Source organism: Lagenorhynchus albirostris, chromosome 4, assembly GCF_949774975.1.
Source record: "Lagenorhynchus albirostris chromosome 4, mLagAlb1.1, whole genome shotgun sequence".
Lineage (NCBI taxonomy): Eukaryota > Metazoa > Chordata > Mammalia > Artiodactyla > Delphinidae > Lagenorhynchus > Lagenorhynchus albirostris.
Window position 1 is genome coordinate 121,337,258 of NC_083098.1, and position 22,512 is coordinate 121,359,769.

Genomic DNA, 22,512 nt, shown 5'->3' on the forward strand with positions numbered 1-22,512 from the left:
AGTAAGATCAGTTCAATTGACAAAAGATGACACGTGCTTTGCTTTTCCCCATCTTCATGAAAACTAAATACATTCTTAATTCCATCATAGTGAGTACTCTTAGTTTAGAGCAGCCACCATGAAAGAGGCGGGAAAGGTGCAGATACATTATGGATGAGTATACTGAGTGGGAATTGGATTGGGAATATGTAAACAGGTCATTTTCATTTTGAGTTTGATTTTTTCCTCCCATTATATAGATGATTCCTTTCACCAGTGTCATTTATGGTAATGGCAGAGTGAAACTATAAACTGCATTTCATAATTATTTGTATCTCTATATGTGGGCATGTAGTTCCTCTTGAAAAGAGCTCCTCATTTAGGGTGTCTCTGACACAGGAGCCCCGTTATGAGTGGGGATGGGGTGGAGGTTAGGGAACAAATTTCACTTTCTCTTCTCTATTATTTTCCCGTTGATATATCCATTTGCCCTCCTTCTTTTTCCTTTAGTATTTTCAAGAACTCATATTTACAATTGCCTCCTTTCAAATATTGAAATTTTAATGTTATTAAGGAAGTTATATATTAAGTTAGTTGTACTTTTCTGACAGACTGGAGGACCCTTAATTCAACATGTAAGATTTGCAAAGTAGAATAGCGAAAGATTTGAAAAAATCATGGATGAGTATATGCTAGCACAGAGGTGATTTTCAATTGTTTAATAATAAATATTTGGGGGGCTCTCTGGGGACAGAAACTATGTCACTGGTCCTCCCTTAGAACCTAGCACCTAGAGCTAAGTACTTGGTGCGTAACTAGCAAATGCTTGTTGATTAACTGATAAGTTTATATTAATTACAGATTTGTCCTAAGATCCAAAACAATTTAATGCATTTTGATGCAAGCATTTAAGTTTCATGTATGGTTAGCTGTATCTTCTTGAATCTGTTCCTCAACTTTTAAAAATGGACTAGTCTATACATTGTCCATATGTTCCAGAAATGTAACCAATGCTCAAATGGTGGTATAAAATTTTTATTGGTTCTACCTGGGGTTTCATCCACTAGTTTTATATGATCATAGAAAAGCAGTCAATGGGCAAAATATCTCATAGAATCATCAAGAGAAATGGAGAATAGAGCTTATTGCAAAATTTGATTATAGACAAAATATTATAATATTGCTTTATAAAAATTTAATAGAAGTGCTCAACAAAAAAGATAACTCTGCCCTTTAAGGTTGATTAATGTGCACATGGTTGTTTCAAAGTAGCCTTAAGATCTTATTTTTAAACTACATGGTATATTTAGTCATTTTAATGATATTATATAGAAATAGAGTTATTCCAAAAGTTGTAGATCAAAGTGATATCTTGCCTGGGACTCACAGATCTGTAAGCCCAATCAATATTTTGCTCACAATAAACCAGCTCAGTGAATATTTCTTGATTGTTTCAAACGACTCAAGTTCATATTCTTTTATCCACGTTAACTTACATAAAGCCAATATCAAAGACTTATCAGTAGTAGCCTGCTTTGGTTGGTCCCCATTCAGGATGCTGCCACAGTAATGATAGCAGGTGGCGGGCCAGCCCTGCGATCCCCAGGTGCAGGAGTACCTGTGGTCCTGGGCCCTGGTGCCAGCACCCGGGCAAGGGCAGCAAGGAAAGCTTGGAAGCGATGGAGGCAGAGACGGCCCTGTTTGAGCAGGAAGTTTTAGGGCTCTGGTAACCAGAATCCCAACTGCTATGCCTGCCGTACCCCAGTGCCCACAGTCCCCATGGTAGAAATGATGCAGTTCCCAGCAGTTCCTGTTCCTGCCCAATGATAGCGACCAACATACTAGCAGGTCCAGCAGACTCTCCAGACCTGGGCAGCCACCGTGGCCACAGTGGTTCCTCCCATGGTGGGTGACCCTCCCTTTGTGGTGTACCTCCTTTCCAGGCACATTTGGCCCCCATGATTGGATTCAACTGGACAGTCCAAAGGCTGGAGAAGCCCTGTTCCTGCCATGAACAGCTGTGGCACCCACCACAGAGGGCTCCTCTCCTGTATCCAGCACTAGTCCCCCACGTGCTACAGAGAGCACATTCTGCTCTTTACTCTGCAGCAGGCAGTCCTCAGCCCATGGCCCTGCTGCCCCCTCACCAGGCCCTCATGGGCCCCCTTTTCTGCCTGGACCCCCTCAACCCCCCGGACCACCTCTAATGCTGTCACCAATGGCTCGGGGTCCTGAAGCCCTTCCCTGGGTTCCATGGTTGCTCGGAGGCCTCTCCTAGAAGAGCCAGCAGCATACCGAGAGCTGGGCGTCAGCCTGGGGTTGATTCTGGAAGAGAAGGAAGAGGTAGTGGTGGTGGCAGCAGCTGGGCTGGAGGAGGCTAGGGTGCTGGTGGCTGTGAGGGCAGGAAGCACCCCAGCTGGTCCTGGTCTTTGGGCCCTGGCCACCTACCACTGGCCCTGACCATGGATTTGCCTGAGCCCCTGCCCCTCCTGCTGGAAGTAGTGTGCCAGGCTTACTGCCTCCAGCGCACATTCCTTAGCTCCTGGCCTCTGCCCCCTCGCCCTGGCCTTGTGACCCTCTAGATCCCAGAGTCCCTGGGTGAGGACAAGAGAAAAGGAAAGCCAGAGGAATTGACGCAGCATTTGCACCGGCAGCTGGGAGCAGCTGGGAGGACCCCAGCCTGCTGGAGTGGGATGCAGATGGTTTCCGAATCTTCTGTGGGGATCTGGGCAATGAAATGGAGATGCCATCTTGGAACTCACCTTCAGCCCCTTCCCCTTCCCATGCTTCTTTAAGGCTAAGGGGATCTGCGACAAGTGCACTGGCAAGATCATGGACTATAGCTTCTTCAGCTTTAAGGACCCCAGCAACTATGTGTGCTCTGTGTGTTGAGATGAATGTGAAGTAAGTAGGCTCGCGCCCCACCAAGCTGCGCAAGAGCACGTGGAAGGCCCGGAAACGGGGCCTTGAGTGCGAGAAGCAGAAGAAGAAATTGGGACTGAGATAGGGTCTGTGGCTAAGCACCCGCTTCCTCTTGGCTGGGCGCTGGCTGCTACCCACAGTTCTTTTTGGAAAACCCATAACTATCTACTCATCCATCCTCCCCAAAACCAGTTTCAATAAATTTACGTTCATCCCTGCCCTGACCCCCCGAAAAAGGCTAAAGCAATGATGGGCACATAACAGGTGCTCATGAATGTTTATTTCTTTACCATCATCATCATTGTTTTTCATTGTCATCATTATGAATATTATTTGTAGATAAGACCATTAGACCACAGAGAGGTTAAGTGATTTGCCCAAATTCACACTTCTGGTTAGTAGTGGAGCAAGGAGAAGATTTCATTTCTTATCATTCCCATCACCATGTTATTCCTGCAGTTGACCACACTGTCTCAAAAAAGAAAAAAAAAAAAAAGTAGTAGTAGAAGAAGAAGAATTAAAAGATAAAAAGGAATGGAAGAAAGAAAAAGGAAGAAAATCCCCACATTCAGTCAATCACATACAAATGAGAAATATTTAAACTTTAAAACCTTAAAAAGAAATATTTCCAGTATTCTTTAACTTAGTGATAAGGATGTTCTTCCAGTGCTCATCTAAATTCTTTTTACTGTGAATTTAGTTATTTTCCCCCAGGTTTGCTTCAACAGAATTATAATACCAATGTTTTTATTTTCAAACATACTGAGGATATTAACTCACTGCTTAGCCTACTATTTTTCAGATTTAATTAATTCTTGAATTTTTCTCTTAAAATTTTGTTTTTGATTTTTGAATCATTTAAAATTTTCTGAGTTTTTTTCACAGTGTTGGTCAGTATTTTGAGTCACTGAGTAGCTAATTAGAATCAGCAACTCTGTCTATCAAAGTATAATTGCTGTCTATAAATCCTATCAGGTAGGGAATACATAAAACTAAGTGAAAATAGCACTTGGCATAGTGCTGTTTTGAGATAGAAAATCACTGACAAATTCTTTTGCCATGAAGTATTGGTGGCACAACATGTATTCAATATATACACACTCACTCATATACTGTAATTCTGATATTATTAAAAATGAAACTAAACAAGACAAAAGCAAAACCAAGTAAAAAGACGAGAGGAATAAGGACGTGTGTTACTTAATTCCAATGGATACTGAATTTATTCTGTGTTTCCTGTAAACTTGTGAAAAAAGACAAACACATTGAATTATGCAATTTTCCTAAATTAAAGATTAGTGAGAATAAGCATAGTGGCTTTTCCTATTACTAAAATTTATCCTGTTATTGAACTCAACAATAGTTCATCAAGATAACCCATCTAAAAATAGACACAAGGACATAAATATTGCTCAAATGGACATTGCTTGTATCTGCCTTATGTAAAAATCAAATTTGTAGTAACATTTTATGATTCCGTGAAGCCATTACTGTAGAGAACAGAGATAACATGCCCTAGGTATGTTGCTTTTTAGTGATCTCACTGAATGTCTACTCTGATATTAATCTAGGAGAATGAATAGTTAATGTTTCTGTTAAATATGAGTTTGCCTCAGAACACTTTTTAGCCAGAGCTCAGTAAGCTCATCATGAGTGTCCTAATAAATGCAGAGAGTGACAATATCTTCCGTTTTGATATAAAAAAGGACCTATGTGCCTCAAATACCATATGTGTAGGAGGCATTACTGGGAAAATACTAAGCTCTGCCCTGTATTTGAACCCAAATACAAAAAGTCTGACCAGTTTTGCATGTCTACCTCCTTCCCACCCCACATCCAACAAAGTGAAAAATATCTAACAACAAAACATCCTTTGGAATGTGGGCTAGTATTGGTAATAGAGTGTGGAAAGCTAAAGAGCGTTAGTGTAGCTCCTATGGGAAATTTGGTTTTTAGAAGCATGACCTGAGGGACTCACCCAAATGAGTTAACTACAAAATACATTCTCAAAGAGTTAGCTGAGCTGTACTATTAAATAGGTTTATTTATCACTTTCCATTTTAAACATGATTAATTTATATGTTAGCTCATATTCACAAGATCAAACATTTTGGTGTTAAGTCCAGTTGCTGCTGAGTTGCTTTTTCTGATAACAATTACCCAACATATTCAATTGCTAATTAAATATATTTTGGGTTAGAAATTCTAAAACCAAAACATTAGCTTGAAGAAAGTTGCTTGTCTTCTGTTTCCTACAGCTGAAGGACATGAATTCAACGATATGATAGCAGTCCCAATTTGACTGTATTTTAAAAGAAGGCAGCTTAAGAATTTACAACATTTATAATTAGAATTTCACCTATTATCATCTGTGTGTTTATAATCACTCTAGTTTTGGTAGTATTAGTGTTACAGAAATCTTGAAGACATATGTATATCCTGAATTCGATTTACATATTATAGACAATTTTGTTTCTGAACTATTCCCTCATATAAAAAATTTTAATCATATTCTTAATGACTTTTTAAATAAATTGCAACTATATTGCAGTGATTTGTAGTAGGATCTTTGTGCCCTCCCCCCCAAAAAGGTACTTTGTCCTCATAAAATTCTTTTAATTTAGATCCCAGCCTTGTAATTAATTGAGAAGAAACCTGGCCAATTATTGAGGAAATGTTCTATCCTGTTCTGCAGATTTGAATGTTTTCTGTTTGTGTTTTTGTGTGTGTGAAAATGAGGTAGGCTACATTTTGTATTCATGAAAAGAAAAGTATGAAGTAAACTAAGAGAAATAGTTTGGCATTGGAGTCCTCCTTAGAATAATGTCTCCTGAAATTTTTTAAGTTAAATATATATTTGAACTAAATAAGTTTTTAGATTGTGTCAACTATATTCTATTTGAGATGGTGTCTTGTTACCTTTGTTAACTTTTAAAAAAGTTTTTGTCAATATTTATTGAAACATGAACATAGTAAGTTTAGTGTTCTAACAGTGTGGTCTACAGCAAGTTAAAGGTTTCAGCTGAGCTGATGCTGTAGTGACGGGAGTAATATCTCCCAGATGGGAGATTGAGAAGAGTATCGCAAATGCTCTAACCTTCAGAAAGTTGGTCACTCATGTAATCAAATAAAAATTTTCACCTTTAAAAAGTCTTAATTCTCAAACCTTTCTATTTTAAATTTCATAGAAAGTTACATTCAGAATGCACTGTTGAGATCATTTTCAAGCCAGTCTAGGGTAGGAATTGAGGAAAAGGAAAGGCAACTTCTTACAAGAAACATCTTTAAAAAAAGGAAACATCTTAAAATGCAAAATTATTTAAATATTAGTTTGCTAGGCTATTTCAACAATTCCCAAGGATTGGAACATTTGATTCTTACAGACTGAAAGAATGGATCCACTCTCCAAAACATTTAAGCAATGGCTCATGATACAGAGTAAAAGATTTCTTCCTGTAAACAACGTAGGAAAATCAATAAATGTCATGCTGAAGAATATATAAATTAAAGAAGATATCGGGAAAGTTAAAGGCTCTTAACTATCATCAGGCTTAGTTAGCTCCTTAAAAATTCCTACCCGGGCTTCCCTGGTGGCACAGTGGTTGAGAGTCCGCCTGCCGATGCAGGGGACACGGGTTCGTGCCCCGGTCCAGGAGGATCCCACATGCTGCGGAGCGGCTGGGCCAGTGAGCCATGGCCGCTGAGCCTGCGCGTCTGGAGCCTGTGCTCCGCAACGGGAGAGGCCACAACAGTGAGAGGCCCGCGTACCGCAAAAAAAAAAAAAAAAAAAAAAAAAAAGCCTACCCAATGGACATACTGCTTTCCCTTCCTTATTTGTTAGAATGAGTTTACTGTTAGTGAAATAGATTACCTCTGTTTAAATCAAATACTTCCTGTTGCCAAGGAGACTGGGTGTTGAGTAATTAACTCAGAAAACAACTTTAAAATATAATGCTTTCCTTGGTCTGGTAAAGGGAGTGAAAATTAATTTTCTTTGCGGAATCATTTGTGTACAGTCAACGCCATTAACATCATTTGCAAACTAGTAGAATCCAGGGGTCATAAAACTTCATATTTTTCAAGTTTTTATTATATTGTCAATTCATGTGTTAAATGTTCTAGGAATATACATAATCATAAATTTCAAAATTTAATTTAATAAATGATAATAATAAATTTAATTCTTATCATTTTGTGCCAGTAAATATATGGAAACCATGACATGAATGTATTAATAGTACTGAATACAACTTTGTCAGCTACTCAAAGTTAAATGTTGGTGACAAACCAGGACCATGTTTTGCAAAGAAGAAAAGCAAATATTACTTTATTTTTGAGTCACATATAAAAGCCTGAATACTTTTCATAAGAAAATCATTAAGTATAAGATATACAATGACCACAAATAGGAAATTTGCCATGAAGCAATTTGTACTTGTATTTGGTTCTTCCTATATGTATGACAAGATCTGCTTTCAAACTTTGTCAGTATAATATATGTAGATACCATATTTAGTGAAATTTTCAAAGAGTTTTTTCAATGCTATGGTGAGTAATGAATTTTTCAGGAATTTAGATAGATGGGAACCAGGTATTTCAGTACTATCATAGATTATAAGATAAATTTTTGAAAAAAACCCTCAAGACAAATTAGTGACATAGTGCTAAATGTTTTTTTAAGTACAATGTTGTCCTTACAAAGTTGTTTTACCTTAGAATTTGTCCTATGACACTAATTACTTTTTATGAAGAGGACATTTCTCTCCCATTTGTTTAAAAAGTAAGATTTATTTAAAGTTCTTTATGTTCTAGAAACTACAGAATTTTATTTCTGGCTGGCACAACAAATGATACAGAGTTGCTCTTTTTCTTTCCTCATTGCAAAAGTATTTAGATATTTCTTAGTCTAAAAAGAAAGTTTGTTGAAGTTGCAGATCCACATTTCTAATGAATATTTACCTCTTTGCCTCTCTGAATCAAAATCACTGGAAATTAGTCTCTCTGAAATTAATAGCTTCAAGCTAATGCAAAAAGAAAGAGAAAATGAGGGGATCAGAGTCTGCCCATCTTCTGGGTTATATACTTGCGTAAGATCAGCCACTGTCTGCCTCATCATTACTCCACTTCTGAGGCCTTGTTTGTTTCTCTTCTCAGAATGGACTCAACGCTCTCCATCTGGCTGCCAAGGAAGGCCATGTGGGGCTGGTTCACGAGCTACTGGGAAGAGGCTCCGCTGTGGATTCTGCCACTAAGGTAATGTTTATGCGAGTAGAATTTATTTCCTTGGAAAAGAGGAAATGATTTAAAGCTTCTCTTCCCGGGTTATACATTTCAGAGCTTTGCTGGAACACCAAAGATTCTCAACAATGCAGAAGTGAAATTGAAATTCTGTCCATTAAACTTTGCAGAGTTTGAATGGTTTCGTTTAGGGACTTATCAGAGACTGAAGAATTCTGTATCTCTAGTTTCTAGTATTCTATCTTTTTTCCTTTGATTCACAGAGAGCCTAGACTAATATAATCCTCTGTAGACAAGCACCTATTTTCCCAAGTTTAATTCATTTTTTAAAATAATTGATATAGTAAACTTCTCAATGGAAATGAACAAATAATTTTCATGCTTTCATTAAATTGTTATATCTTTTAATGTATTCATTTAACTTGGTAAGAGAATATACAGATATTTTATACTCTAATGGAAAAGGGATTTGGGGATCATGGATTGAATTATTAGGGTAAAATTAGATTTTGTCACTGTAACGTGTGTTCGTAAAGAAATTTGACTCATTTTTAAAGGAATTTACAAGATGCTTGGTATACTACAGCCTGTTACTTCCTTGTTGATACTTCTTTTGGTTAAATATATTTGAACCTTGTCTTTGGGGGATCATTTCAGAAGCAACAGGTGTTTTAAAAAAAATATCAGTGGTGACAAATCTTTGTCTTTAGAAGGTGAAATTTTAATTTGGAAAAAAAACAGTAGCCAATCAGAATCACGCCATTTGACCAGGGCTGCAGTGTGACAGTCTGGTCGTGGGAGTTGCAGAGAGAGGTAGCAAGTACTCAAACCCCCGGCCGGGTCATTAGTCTAATCAGGGATAGACAGAAAGAGCCCTGGAGTAAATTAGGGATATGGCCAGTTAACCTGGGTTTCCAACACCTCATACATAATTGCCAAAATGTAGACTGACCCTGCTCACAGTATAGTGTACAGCAGTTCTAGTGGAAATTTAAAAACGAAAACAAACAAAGAACTCTTTGGCAGTTCCAAAGATGTTAAAATATGTTTGCTTTGCAAGAAATTGCTTACTTTAAAGAGAGAAAAAATATTTTTATTAACATTTCTCTTGACAACATGAGATAAATGTTAAACAAATATTTAAGAATGTCAGTTTGAATGTATATCAAATTATTTGCTTCCCCTGAGTTGCTCATATTAATATATTCATTAAACCAATCACTCTTTCTTGCTTAACTGTTTATTATCGTTTGTTTCCTTTCCTTTAAACTCCGTTGATGTTTTAAAATATAGGTTCATTTTTAATCACAGATTACAATTGTAGAATTTTAGATCCAGAAAAATATCTCATTAAATCTCCTCATTTAAAGAGAAGGCAAGTAAGTCTTCAAAATAGTACGAGTGGATAAAGACCCACAGTGAGGAGGTGGCAAAAAGAGAACTAGTGTCCAAAATTTATGGCTTTGAATGTATAGATTTGCTTGGTTTTTATTTTTCTTTTTGTTATTTGTTTTAATCCTATGATCGGCATCTTTCAGTCTCTTAGCCTATATTTTCTTTTCATGGTAGGTTTAAATTATTTTTCATTTTTGTTTGGTACTGTTGATGATAAATTTTGATGTAGAAAATGGTAGAAATTATTGGTAACATTGTATAGCTCATGTGAAATTTATTATTTTATTCCCAAAATATTTTGAACAACCGTGTGCTCCAGTGACTCGAAATACAACTGTGAATTGTCAGTTTCTCTACAACTGAAAATTCCTAGGTTTCTCTGCAAGGTGAAATAAATTCAGTGGTTCACATAAACTTTTTTTTTTAGTTTATATTATCTTGTGGTAGGACTCTTTTATTGTAATAACATGAATGGTAATATTGTCTCTCTCTCTCTCTCACACACACACACAGACACACACGTACACACATCCCAGATTATTTGATTCAGTAAGATCTCAGTCTTTTCATGTTCTTAACACTAAACTGGAATTGTGCAGGATAGAAAAGGAAGACATTGTATGGGATGGCCAGTGTTTTGATGGTAAAAATTATCTTTTCCCAAGGTGGGCTGCAATCTTGATAGAATGACAAGTTTTAACCACTTCAAATCATCAGCAAAATTCAAAATACCTGTACATTTTGATTTCTACAAAATTTGGAAGCCTCCAACATTTTCTATTTTGTTTCTCCAAAACAGAAAGGAAATACTGCTCTTCACATTGCATCTTTGGCTGGACAAGCAGAAGTTGTCAAAGTTCTCGTTAAGGAAGGAGCCAATATTAACGCACAGTCTCAGGTATTACATTCAGATTTTCTCTGATGTAAATGAGTTTAACTTAGAACAGCCTTGTGAAATTGATTTAATGGGTTTAGCCATCTGTTGGGTAGATAGATTTACTATAAACACTCTGTGATTTATTTCAGGCGAGTTATTTTATTAACTCATGCCATGACATTTCTTATTTTCGTGATGTATCATCATCTCCCTCTTTTTTCTAGCTTCTTTATTTTATTGAAGTATAGTTGGTTGTGTTAATTTCCACTATACAGCAAAGTGATTCAGTTATACATATATATATACATTCTTTTTCATATTCTTTTCCATTATGGTTTATCACAGGAAAACCATATAGAAAACCATTGAATATAGTTCCCTGTGCTACACAGTAGGACCATGTTGTTTATCCATATAGAGATATAATGATTTGCATCTGCTCATCCCAAACTCCCATTACCTCCCCCCCCCCACACCACCCCCTTGGCAGCCACAAGTCTGTTCTCTATGCTTGTGAGTCTGTTTCTGTTTCATCTATAAGTTCATTTGTGTCATATTTTAGATCCCACATATAAGGGATATAATGTGGTATCATTTGATATCATTTGTCTTCCTCTTTCTGACTTACTTCACTTAGCACATCATCTCCTCTTAATATAACTGAAAATTTGACAAGTTCACAGTCTATCATTGTCTTTAAGTGCAAAGAAAAAAAGAATTATATAGTGTTTTTTCTAGAATGACAGTGATGTCTGTGAAAGATGAATTATTCATGCAAGTTATGTTGCTCTATAAAAGTATTTTCTCTTCTTAAATTGAAAAAATTCTCAAAAGATTTGTATTCCAGTGGGAAATCTGCTATAAAGTGGGAATCACACTACTTTGGGTACTTTGCATATAAAATATGGTTTTTACAAAGCTCCTAAGGGAAAGGAAAATTCGAGACCCACAGCTTTATGATGCATGTAATAACAATTGTATAGAATAGGGAATGATATTCTTAAAATGAAATTAAGAACAGTTTTAAAAGAATAATCAAAATACATCATACTGTAAATTTGATCCCTATTTTTTCTCTGGTTGAAAGGGGAAGAAAATATTGCTTTGCCCAAAGCTTTACTCTTAGTATCTGTTATATATTTATGCAGAAATTGAGGTGCATATCTTTATAGTCAAATCCATTTCTTCTATTTTTTAAAGTTTTTAGCCTTTCTAATAACATAGGCCACACCATGCAGGCTACTGGCAAAATAAACCAGTTCCTCTCTATCCATTCTTTGGGCCTTTGAAGGCCTTTGTATAGGAATATGTGTTACGTATATTGTTCATTCATTCATCGTGCAGACATGACTCTACTTGTATAAATGGCACAAGTTCTGGACCCATAAAATACCAATGGGGAAAAGTAAGAAAGAGCCCTATTTTCCTTGACCTTAATTATAGGGAAGAATCTGTTTAAATTATGACAGACAAGAAATTATCCATTTTTATCTCTATAATATCATGCTGCTTTTTTCCCCATACAACCCACATTTTTAGTTAAGTGTGCATCAATATTTTAACATTTATTGAGAATATGCCATATTCTAAAATCTTGGTTAAATGAAATTCTTTAAAAAATTGGTATCATTTGTAAAGAACTCTGGTGTATTCTATAATGATAATGGCATCTTGGGCTTAGAGACACAGGATACTACAAAATTGACTGTTCCAAAGTAAGGGATAAAAACTTCTTTACAGCTGCAGAACATCTTTTTGCTTTAGAGCAGAGGTTCTCAAACTTTAGCCTGCGTCACCTGCAGGGCTTGTTAAAACACACGTTTCTGGGCCTCACCTTAGAGTTTCTGATTCAGTTCTGGCTAGGGACCTGAGAATTTTCATTTCTTACAGGTTCTCAGGTAGTGCTGGTGCTGTTGGTCCAGAGACTACGCTTTGAGAACCTCTGATTTAGAGAATGTAAGAGAAAACTGAGTGTAAGAATATCGCAGTAAGATTGTTTAAATATAGGTTCAACTACATGCATGAATCAGTAGTTTGTGTTCTTAAAAAAGCATGGCAGTAAAAGCCTCCCATTGCCTGTAGGAGGTTACTTTTGACAGGGAGTTCACATATGTGTTGGTGCTGTTAATATCTATAAAAAGAGCTTGGTTACTTTCCTCAAAATGACTAGTTGAACATAGTGATTTCATAAAAGTTAACAGGTATCAAATGCTGCAAGGTAAAAACTTGTTAAGAATTGTATCAGTTGTTTACTGTTTTATTAGACATTAGATGCTTTGGAGACTTTTCAAGGAAAACAAGCTAAAACCATTTAATCAGTGATTTGCTTTCAGTGTCAATGAGGCTGTTCTTCATAGTCACAATCATGCCAGATAATAACAGATCTTAAAGGAAAATGTATATTATCGATGAGATTAAAATAATCTTTATTTGTACTGTACTCAGTTAGCTCTGTTTAGATTTATATTGTAGGAAATCCTGACAGATAGTTTCACACTGATTTTTATATTGTGAGAAAGTTTTAATTACTAATTGTAAGAACAATTAGTAATTAAAATTTAGGGTGTTTTTCTAAATGCATACGTCATTTGATAAGACCTGTAACATCATTTGCTATTAAATTCAGGTAGCCATCATTAACAAGAAACACAAATTGTTATTACTTAGAATATTTTATAATTTAATGATTGAAATTAAAATGCAGGAATTTATTTAAAAGAGGTTGATTATTTTGCCCTGTGTGTGATCAAATTCCAAAGGCATGGTTTTAAGGATTTGTTGAGGGGAAATGTGAACCCCTCTCCATGTATGATTCTTGTTGGTGGTGTCTTGTTTACGACACAAATTTCTTGTGTGACAACAGTGAATGTCAGGTGAATGGTTAGGAGCCATGCTCATGATAGTTGAACAGTCACTCCCTTTTGAGAACCAGAAAAAGGGCATAGGAATCCCAGATGCACAACATAAATTCTGAAGTTTGTACTCAAATTACACCTTCTCCTACATCTTTTTAAGAACATAATACAGAGTGGGTGCAGAATAATCTGTTATTATAGGAGCGTGGGTGACTGCATAGTCGTTTACATTTGACAAACTTCCGAGTTGCTTGGAAATGGAGCACTAAGGTTATTGTTGAATTAAGAAGGTAGGAAACTCTCTGCAAAGCTCCAAGGAACAATCACTCAGTAAACATTTACAGGCTCCTAGGTTACGGAGCTGTGTGCCTTTATGGAATTTTTCTGCATTCTCTACGTAAGCTATGAGATCCACAGGAGGCTGACCTTCAACATGGCACAGTGCCAATTTTGGTAGGCGGTGTGCTTAATTCATAAAGAATTCCAGGGCTTCCCTGGTGGCGCAGTGGTTGAGAGTCCGCCTGCCGATGCGGGGGACACGGGTTCGTGCCCCGGTCCGGGAAGATCCCACATGCCGCGGAGCGGCTGGGCCCGTGAGCCATGGCCCCTGAGCCTGCGCGTCCGGAGCCTGTGCTCCGCAACGGGAGAGGCCACAACAGTGAGAGGCCCGCGTACCGCAAAAAAAAAAAAAAAAAAAAAAAAATAGAACTCCAGTATACTAGCAGGAACAATTTAAGTGTTTTAAATAGAATTATGTGACTGATACAATGACAGTCAACAAATGTTTAAGTTTCTGTGCTCAATGGTGGTGGCAGTGTAGTCTCTACTGAGTCAGTTCTTGGTGTGATTTTAAGCCTTGCCTTGACCATGTAGCTCTCAGGCTTGGTTTTTTAGTCTCCTGGATTTAATGGTGTGAAGATCTCATCAAGATCTCAGTGAAAGCTGTTTTGGTGGAATAATGGAACTGGAAGTCAAATTAGAGTGATTTGAGGAATGCTATTTGCTTTGAAGGTGGTTGCTTGCTTTCTGAAAAACACAGGCACGTTCATAAAATGTAAGCATATTAACATCCTTTAAACAGTCCTATATAAGTAATCCTGGAATGCTTTCCAGCTATCTGTGCGGACGTTTGTTTGTCACCTTTGTAACCTGTAAACCTATTAGACTTGGAGATACGACTTTAAAAAAATTGTTCCTATTATATATTATCAAAGAAATTATACTTTGAGAAGGTTTTAAAAATATTCTCCGAGTGAGGAGTTTCTCTAAATTCTTGTAGCCTTTTTTGCCTGTTGATATTTGCCCATCTCAGGTTTAGTTTTTAAATGTATAGTTACAGTTTCTACAAGGTGGTAAACTTCTTGGGAGCAGATAATTTTTCACGCACTTTATAGTTTTAGGATTTGGCACAATGCCTTGCTTACTTACAACTGGAGGCTAAACATATGCATGTATCCTCTTCACGTATAAGAATTAGCTTTGGTGTGTATTCCAGTCATTCCTAACAGTAGATGTTAATTTTTTTGTTTTTGTTTTTGTTTTGTTTTTTTTTGCGGTACTCGGGCCTCTCACTGCTGCGGCCTCTCCCGTTGCGGAGCACAGGCTCCGGACGCGCAGGCTCAGGGGCCATGGCTCACGGGCCCAGCCGCTCCGCGGCATGTGGGATCTTCCCGGACTGGGGCACGAACCCGTGTCCCCTGCATCGGCAGGCGAACTCTCAAGCACTGCGCCACCAGAGAAGCCCTAGATATTAATATTAATAATAGTACAAATAATATTACTGGCTGCCAGGCACTGTCTGTGGTGCATTGTGTGCATTATCTCTTTTGATCTTCATTGACTCTCAGTATTGATGACAGACTGAGACAAAGATGGTTCATTTACCTGCTCATAATTTTCTTCTCCAGGCAAAACTGCTTCTCCTAGTTCCCATAACAGTTCTACCTTCACTACAGACCCCAGAGAATAATTTTTAAAATTCCTCTTTCTTTTGGCCCAAACCCTATTAAGGTCCAAGTAAGCTGATCCTTCTGAAGTAGAATCCATGCAAAAGGTTTGAGGTGAAAATTTTTTACTTGGTACTTTTTGTGAACTATAAACGCTGTATCTCTTCAAAATGTTCAAAGCATGAACCAAGTGCTGTTGCTTCCAAGGAAATCTGGCCTGAGAAAATGCCCCTCTTTAATCATCTCTACCAAAATTTACTTCTTGTTCCTCATATATGTGAGTATTGGTTTTAGATCTTTATTATAATGTCCGTATATAAAATTATTAAAATCAGAATGACCGCTGAAATACAACAAAGTGACTTAAAAATAGGTATTTGGTTTTTGATTTTACAAAGAAAACTGGCGTATGTTATTTATATTTTACCACAGCTTATAAAACAAACTGGGTCCTAGAATAGGTGATATCTCCGTACAGCTAAGTGAAACTGTGGAACGTGGGGAACATAGAACTTGCGGTCAGCTGTAGCTCTCTATCTTTTACCTTATTCAGTGGAGCCTATGATGTTTGAGTTCTCTGACAGTTATAGAGAGAGAGGAAAATGTGATTTCATTAGAAGAAAGGATGGGCTAGAAGCTCTCATGAGACTTATTTAGACGTATACGTCCAGGGAGCTGAGTGTTTCTTGGAATAGATTCCAAATGCCAAAGAAATACAGCCCAATTGTAATATCTTGCACTTAGACTCTTAATTTTTTTTTTAGACTCTTAATTTTAAAAAGTGTTTTTATGTGCTCTTTAATCTCATTTTATCTTTATAATGATATGAGTCAGCAGTGATTACTCTCATTTTGGATATGGGGAGAATTGAGGCACAAATAAGAAAACCAAGGTCTTATAAAAAATTAGCAATGGAGCCACAAACCCAAATGGCATGGACCCCTCCCTTCCAAAAATCCTCAGCATACTTCGCTGTTTCCCATTAAGCTGTCTCTACACCTTCTGTCTCCTCTAGGGAGGTCCAAGACCCTACTTACATCCCACAAGAGCCAGCTCTATGGCTTAAATGCCATCCATTCTCTCCTGGTCTGTCCACTCAGATGCTGGGAATACTAAAAGCATTTCACAGAAGCTAGACAACTAGCAAGTAAGGGGATTCATTAGCACTGTGACACTCAGCCATCCATTTTCTTGGAGTGTTCTCTTACCAACAAGTTTTAACACAGGGAAGACTGTACTTTCTGAAATGTGGTTTGTGATTGTTTTGATTCATTTTTCTTCTCTATGTCTACATTGTTCTACTTTTTCTTGAAATTTCTTATGTTTTCAGTCCTTTTATGAGGATTTCAGGAACACTATATTTTTCTTTTTATTTTATTTTGATGGTAAGTGAGTCCAAATAAGATATTCTGATTTGGTATTCTTGATACCATATTTTACTGAATTTACTTCTATTTTTCTTGAATCCTTTTGCCTATTTTATGCTCACTACTCTGTGTTCATTTACTCCTGGAAATTTTATTCCAGAAGAAGATTTTCCTATTTGTAACACAAACATGATTAGGCTGTTATTTTATTAGCTTTCAGATGTTCAGATTATGACCAGTAATGCCAGTTGCAAGATTACATGACCATTGATTACACCCCCAGAATTTTAGAGGTGCATACACCCACTGTATGCAATGATAAATGTCTTTTCAGGTGTAGCTTCCAATAGTTTTTTCTTCATTGGCACTCACCCATTGTCAAACGTAATTTGAATTGGGTTGTGAAGAGGACGAAAGCCTACACAGTTGGCCAGCATGCCCACTACACGGAATCGCTTCCATATGGCCATAGAGCCATCCTTGCCTCTCAAAATAAAAACTCATAATGGAACATTCCGTTCCGTTAACGCACACACACACACGCACAGTATAAAATGGGATCCATGATCACAGATTCCAAAAAAGGTTTTGTTTTCAGCTTTTTTTCCAAACCTATACATATGGTTCTTTTTTAATAAGGTTCTTCGTTTTTTAATTGGGAAAGTTACTATTGTAATACAAATTCTCTAAAGTTAAGATGATGGCATCTACTTGCATTTGACCAGAGATACAAGAGAAGTCAGGATATTTTTGTTGTCTTTTTGGCTCGGAAAGTCAGTTTATTGGGTGATTACAAGTTTGCAAGAGTATCTGCCTTCCTCAGCATTCCAAATTAAATAAAGGAAATATGCTTTCTCCAGTTCTCCATCCTCCAATGTGCTTAGAGAAATGATGAGAATTGATATCTTTAAAAATTGAATGAATTAAGGCATAAGCATCATAAAATCTATTTCTTCGGTAGATGTCCCATTTATTTATCCCTTCACAAGCCTATCCAAGTCCAATATTACTGCGTTTTAAAGGAAATAAATTTGTAGTAAGGTAAGACTTGTAGGGAGAAGAGTAAAATGTCAAAGATAGCTCCAAATTTCTGTTAATAAATATGGAGTTCGAATTTCATACAGAAGACCATTCCTTCTCTCTCCTTCTGAGTTAGTATGGAGGATAAGCTACTCCGGCAGCAAATAGTTAGAATAGCAGTGTAGCAGTCTGCCTCTTACTTCAGATCTCACAGCTTAACGTGTTCATTCCACAGCAACCAAGATGTAGGTGAAACCATCAGGAAGACCTCAAAACAATCATCCTTTAAGGCAAAGACCACAAAACAAGGCAAAATTGGAAAAATATGACACTAAGTAAAACTTCCCAATAGAAAATTGTCGGAAGTAATCATTCATTCCCTCCCTCCTTCCTTCACTCACTTAGCAGGTATTTGGGAATTTAATGTGTGCTCTCTAATAGGTAGGGGTGGTGGAGTCTGAGGAAGTGATGACTAAACTGCTCTCTTTTTTAAAACTCATAGATAATTTTAAAAAAAATTTTCCCCAAATTTATTGAGGTATATTTGACAAGTAAAATTGTGAGATAGTTGAAGCATACAACGTGATGATTTGATACACATACACTTTGTGAAAGGATTCCCCCCCATTGAGATAATTAACAATCCATCACCTCACATCTTTCCTTCCTTCTTCCTTCCTTTCTTTTCTTTCTTTCTTTCTTTCTTTCTTTCTTTCTTTCTTTCTTTCTTTCTTTCTTTCTTTCCTTCTTTCCTTCTTTCTTTCCTTCTTTCTTTCTTTCTTCTTTCTTTCTTTCTTTCCTTCTTTCTTTCCTTCTTTCTTTCTTTCTTTCCTTCTTCCTTTCTTCCTTTCTTCCTTTCTTTCTGTCTTTCTGTCTTTCTTTCTTTACATTTAAGTTCTACTCCCAGCAAATTTCAGTTATACAAGCGTTATCGGCTATAGCCACCATGTTATACATTAGATCCTCAAACTTTATTCATCTTATAACTGAAAGTTCATACACTTTACCAATCTCTATTTGTCTCAACCCCCAGCCCCTGGCAACTGCTTTTCTATGCACTGTTTCTATGAGTCTGGCTTTTTTTTTTTTTTAGATTCCACATATGAGTGATACCACGTGATGCTTGTGTTTCTCTGTCTGACATTTCATTTAGCATAATGACCTCCAGTGACCTATTCTCTTAAAGAAAGGATTGATATGAAAATTAGGGGTAAGAGGAGATAAAGTGTGCTATGGGAAAATGATATAGTACGTGCAAGAGCCTAAAAGAAATCTGGGAGTTGAAACATGAGTGGGAAATGTGGTATATATGAGGGCTGAGAGAGAAAGTCAGATCCTATGGGACCTTGTGAGCCATATTAAAGATTTCATTTTAAGATGTTTATCCTAAGCCCAGTATGAGGTGGAGGTGGGAGGTAGAGCAAGACAAGATTTGGATTTTGAAAAGCTCACCTGCTGCAGTTCAGAGAACAGCTTGGAGGGAGGCCAGGACAGATGCAAAGCAAAGTATCTGGAGACTGCTACAGAGGTTGACTCTAGACAGTCGGTGATATTAGTTAGAGTGGAGTGCTTGCTGCTGCCTTAGATGATGGAGAAAGGGAACCGCTTTGAGAGACATGTAGGACCTCTTTCAGAGCCCTTGGTGTTGATGGCAGAAGGGAGGTGAGAAGGGGGTGGTACAAGGATGACTTTTGGATTTCTCCTCTGTCAGTATGGATGTTGATGTATTCCATTGATATAGAGAACATGGGATAAGGACAAGGTTTTGTTTTTGTCTGGGTGGGAAGGAGGGTAGAGAGCATGAGTTGTATTTTAAGTGCTTGTTAGGCATCCAAGAGGAGGTTTTAATGGTAAGTCTGAGCTGCAAGTCTAGAGCTCAGAGGAGAATTCTGGAATGAAATGAAGACATTTATGGGTCATCTGACAGAAGTGGTTATCGAAGCAGTGGACTTGAATGAGACTGCCAAAGCAGTGAAGCCAGGGAGAAGTGGAAGAGGGTCTAGGTTTTAAGGAAATTTTTCAGATTGGAGAAAGTGAGGTGATAAAGAAAATTTAGGATATATGGCCAAAATTTTGAAAAATTTATAGTAATTGTCCAGAGGACTGTGGATTCTTTTTTTTTTTTTTTTTTTTTTTTTTGCGGTACGCGGGCCTCTCACTGTTGTGGCCTCTCCCGTTGCGGAGCACAGGCTCCGGACGTGCAGGCTCAGCGGCCATGGCTCACGTGCCCAGCCGCTCCACGGCATGTGGGATCTTCCCGGACCGGGGCACAATCCCGTGTCCCCTGCATCGGCAGGCGGACTCTCAACCACTGCGCCACCAGGGAAGCCCGGACTGTGGATTCTTAATGTACAGTGAGTGAAAAATAGCAGGTCTGGAAGAACTAGAATGAGAACCAATCAAGACCAGCGTAATAAGCAGTTGATTTAAACTTGGACAGGCTTCAGTTTAGCAGGGGTTAAGAGCAACATCTCTGGGGTCAGACAATCTTGAATCCCGAATCCTGCCCCCATCACCCACCTCCTACCCTTGTTATTTAGGGCAAGTTACTTATCATATCTGTGTCTGGATTTACTCATCTGTAAAACAGGAGTAATTATAGTACATAAAATGTAGGGCTGTTGTGAGGATCGAAGTATACAGCACAAACCATGACACATAACAAGCGCTCTATGTCAGATGCTGTTGTCATTTTTATTCTTTTTGTGGACCTAAGATTAGAGTCAGACATTTTCTTGTTGTTAAAATAAGGGAACTTTGTCCCAGCTTTCGACAAGAGAATCCTGAGTTTGACTGATTAGACTATCTTAAATCTCTTGCCCAAACTTGAACCACTCATTGTATCTAAGAGAATCGAATGTGTTGATTGGCTTAAGTTATCTGATGCTCTTCCTGGAGCTGGAAGCTGAGAAGTTCAGCTTTGCTGGAATTACATGAACTATGTGAGTAAAGACAGATACTCTAAGGAAAAACCAGGATGCTTTCAAAAAAAGGGGAGGGATCCTGGGTAGGCATCAACCAATACCTATTACTATATCTTGGGCCCTCCATTTAAAAAATTCATTATAGATTATATTAGTTGTATACTACATGTGTTTATTTGTTGTTGTTTTTTTGGACTCTGAATTAAAAAAACAATTCATTTGCTTTCTTCAGTTTTAAAATTTCATTTACTTTCTTTTAAAATTCATTTGCTTTCTCTATATTTGTTTAAAAATTCATTTGCCTCTCATTTTTTGTTGACAAATACAAGGAGATTAACTATATAGTTATCAGTAATGGCTTAACAATGTAATGAGGTATTTATTCATTTTTGTAAAGTAAAACACAGAGATAAATATTTTCAGTATTTTGGAGTTATGTGAGAATGAATAGAACATCACCAGCCATCTCATCTCCTTTGTAGAATGAACTGGTGGTAAGTCACCTGTTAAATTTAAATTTTAAACGAATAAAGGAGAGAAGCATAAATCTAAGTTCTTCGTCATTGTCAGGAATTGAGGGTAAACTGTTAGAAGCTGTTTATTGGGTGCTTACTGTGTACTCAGCAGAGTTCTCATTGCTGTGGAGGATTCTAAACAAGTGTCAGGCAGGAAGCTGCTTTTAAAAGTACATAGGCTACCTGCAAAGTCAGGACAAGTACACCAGGAACAAAGGCAAACAACAGAAGATGGTAGATGATTTCAACCTTCCTCTCTAGACTATATTCTAGAGAGGAAGGTTGAAATTGGCCAAATTCTATTAATGAAAAATTCTCAGAGGACCTGAGCCCATCACTGAAAGTTCTGCAGAGGGGAAATTGAAACAGAAGACTTTCCACATGGGAAGATTAGTTACAACAGTGATGGGAGGTATAATTGAGCTTGGTGAGTGTAGAAATATTGGTGAGACAAGCTGGTCTGGAACAACATCAGAATGTGCATTGAAGGTTTGTTCTTAATATGACAATGGAGCTAGGGTATAAAAGGTCTTCATCTTTAGCCATGGTTTGTGAAAAACTGATGTTTAATTATGGTCAGTAAGATGACAATCAATTCAGGAAAGCGTTGAAAATAGTTTTAGGAAGATTAGTTCAGGTTGATGTATAGGGTGCACTGGAGTGAGTAACTTGAAGTATGTAGAATAGTTCACATGTTTTCTTGGTAATTTATCCATGAGGAGGTGAAAGCGGTGATTATGGGAATACAGTATTTTCAGTGGTGTTTCTGATTGCTGGCAATACCCAGACATGATAAAATACCGTCTGCCAAATTTGCTGCTAAAACACATGACAGTATAGTGTAGTAGAAAGAACATGAGCTCTAGAATTAGTTATACGTGGATTCAAATCCCAGCTCCACGTTGTAAGTGATGTGAAACTTTAGGAATGCTTCCTAATCCCTGTGAGTGTTAATTTCCTTAAGTCATGTAGAGATATATTACTTATTTCACTGGGCTGTTAGGATTAAATAACAAATAAAAAGTGTGTAGCTTTCTCTCCTCACTACCACCACCCCAAATTTCTTACTCACTGGAAATAAAGACTGGAAGAATCCTTATACCTAAGAGGGCACTTGGACATTCTTCATTAAGCAAGTCATGGCATTTCCAATGCTGTCATTTCTAGTGAAGAGCTTAAGAAAAGGCTAATTGTCCAATTAGTGTTTGTTCTCTGAGGTAATCTGATCCCGGTTGAAGGGGACAGCTGAGGGGAGTGGAAAGAGCACTGTGTTTGGAGTCCTTCAGTGTTCAGACCCTGATCATATCACTTACCCTTGGATGAATGACTATGAGCTGTAGTCTTAAATGGCCCTAATAGCATAGGGGTGGGGATGAAACACGATGACATAGTAAACACTCCATAAAGTTTAACCTTCCTAGAAAGATTTAGTACATTAATCATTTTAATGTCATCTAATAGTTTAGCTATAATC

General features: G+C 37.4%; 1 protein-coding gene and 1 pseudogene across 2 annotated transcripts in view; both read left to right on the top strand.

Annotated features, from left to right (window-relative positions):
• The window catches only part of ANK2 (ankyrin 2), a 242,161-nt gene that overhangs the window by 57,727 nt on the left and 161,922 nt on the right, over window positions 1-22,512 (top strand). For both annotated transcript variants that reach the window (XM_060148618.1, XM_060148619.1), the window contains exons 3-4: window positions 8,056-8,154; window positions 10,334-10,432. In XM_060148618.1, coding sequence (XP_060004601.1) covers window positions 8,056-8,154; window positions 10,334-10,432 — 198 coding nt within the window. The remainder of the gene's footprint in view (window positions 1-8,055; window positions 8,155-10,333; window positions 10,433-22,512) is intronic.
• On the top strand, window positions 1,549-2,986 carry LOC132519575 (RNA-binding protein 42-like; annotated as a pseudogene).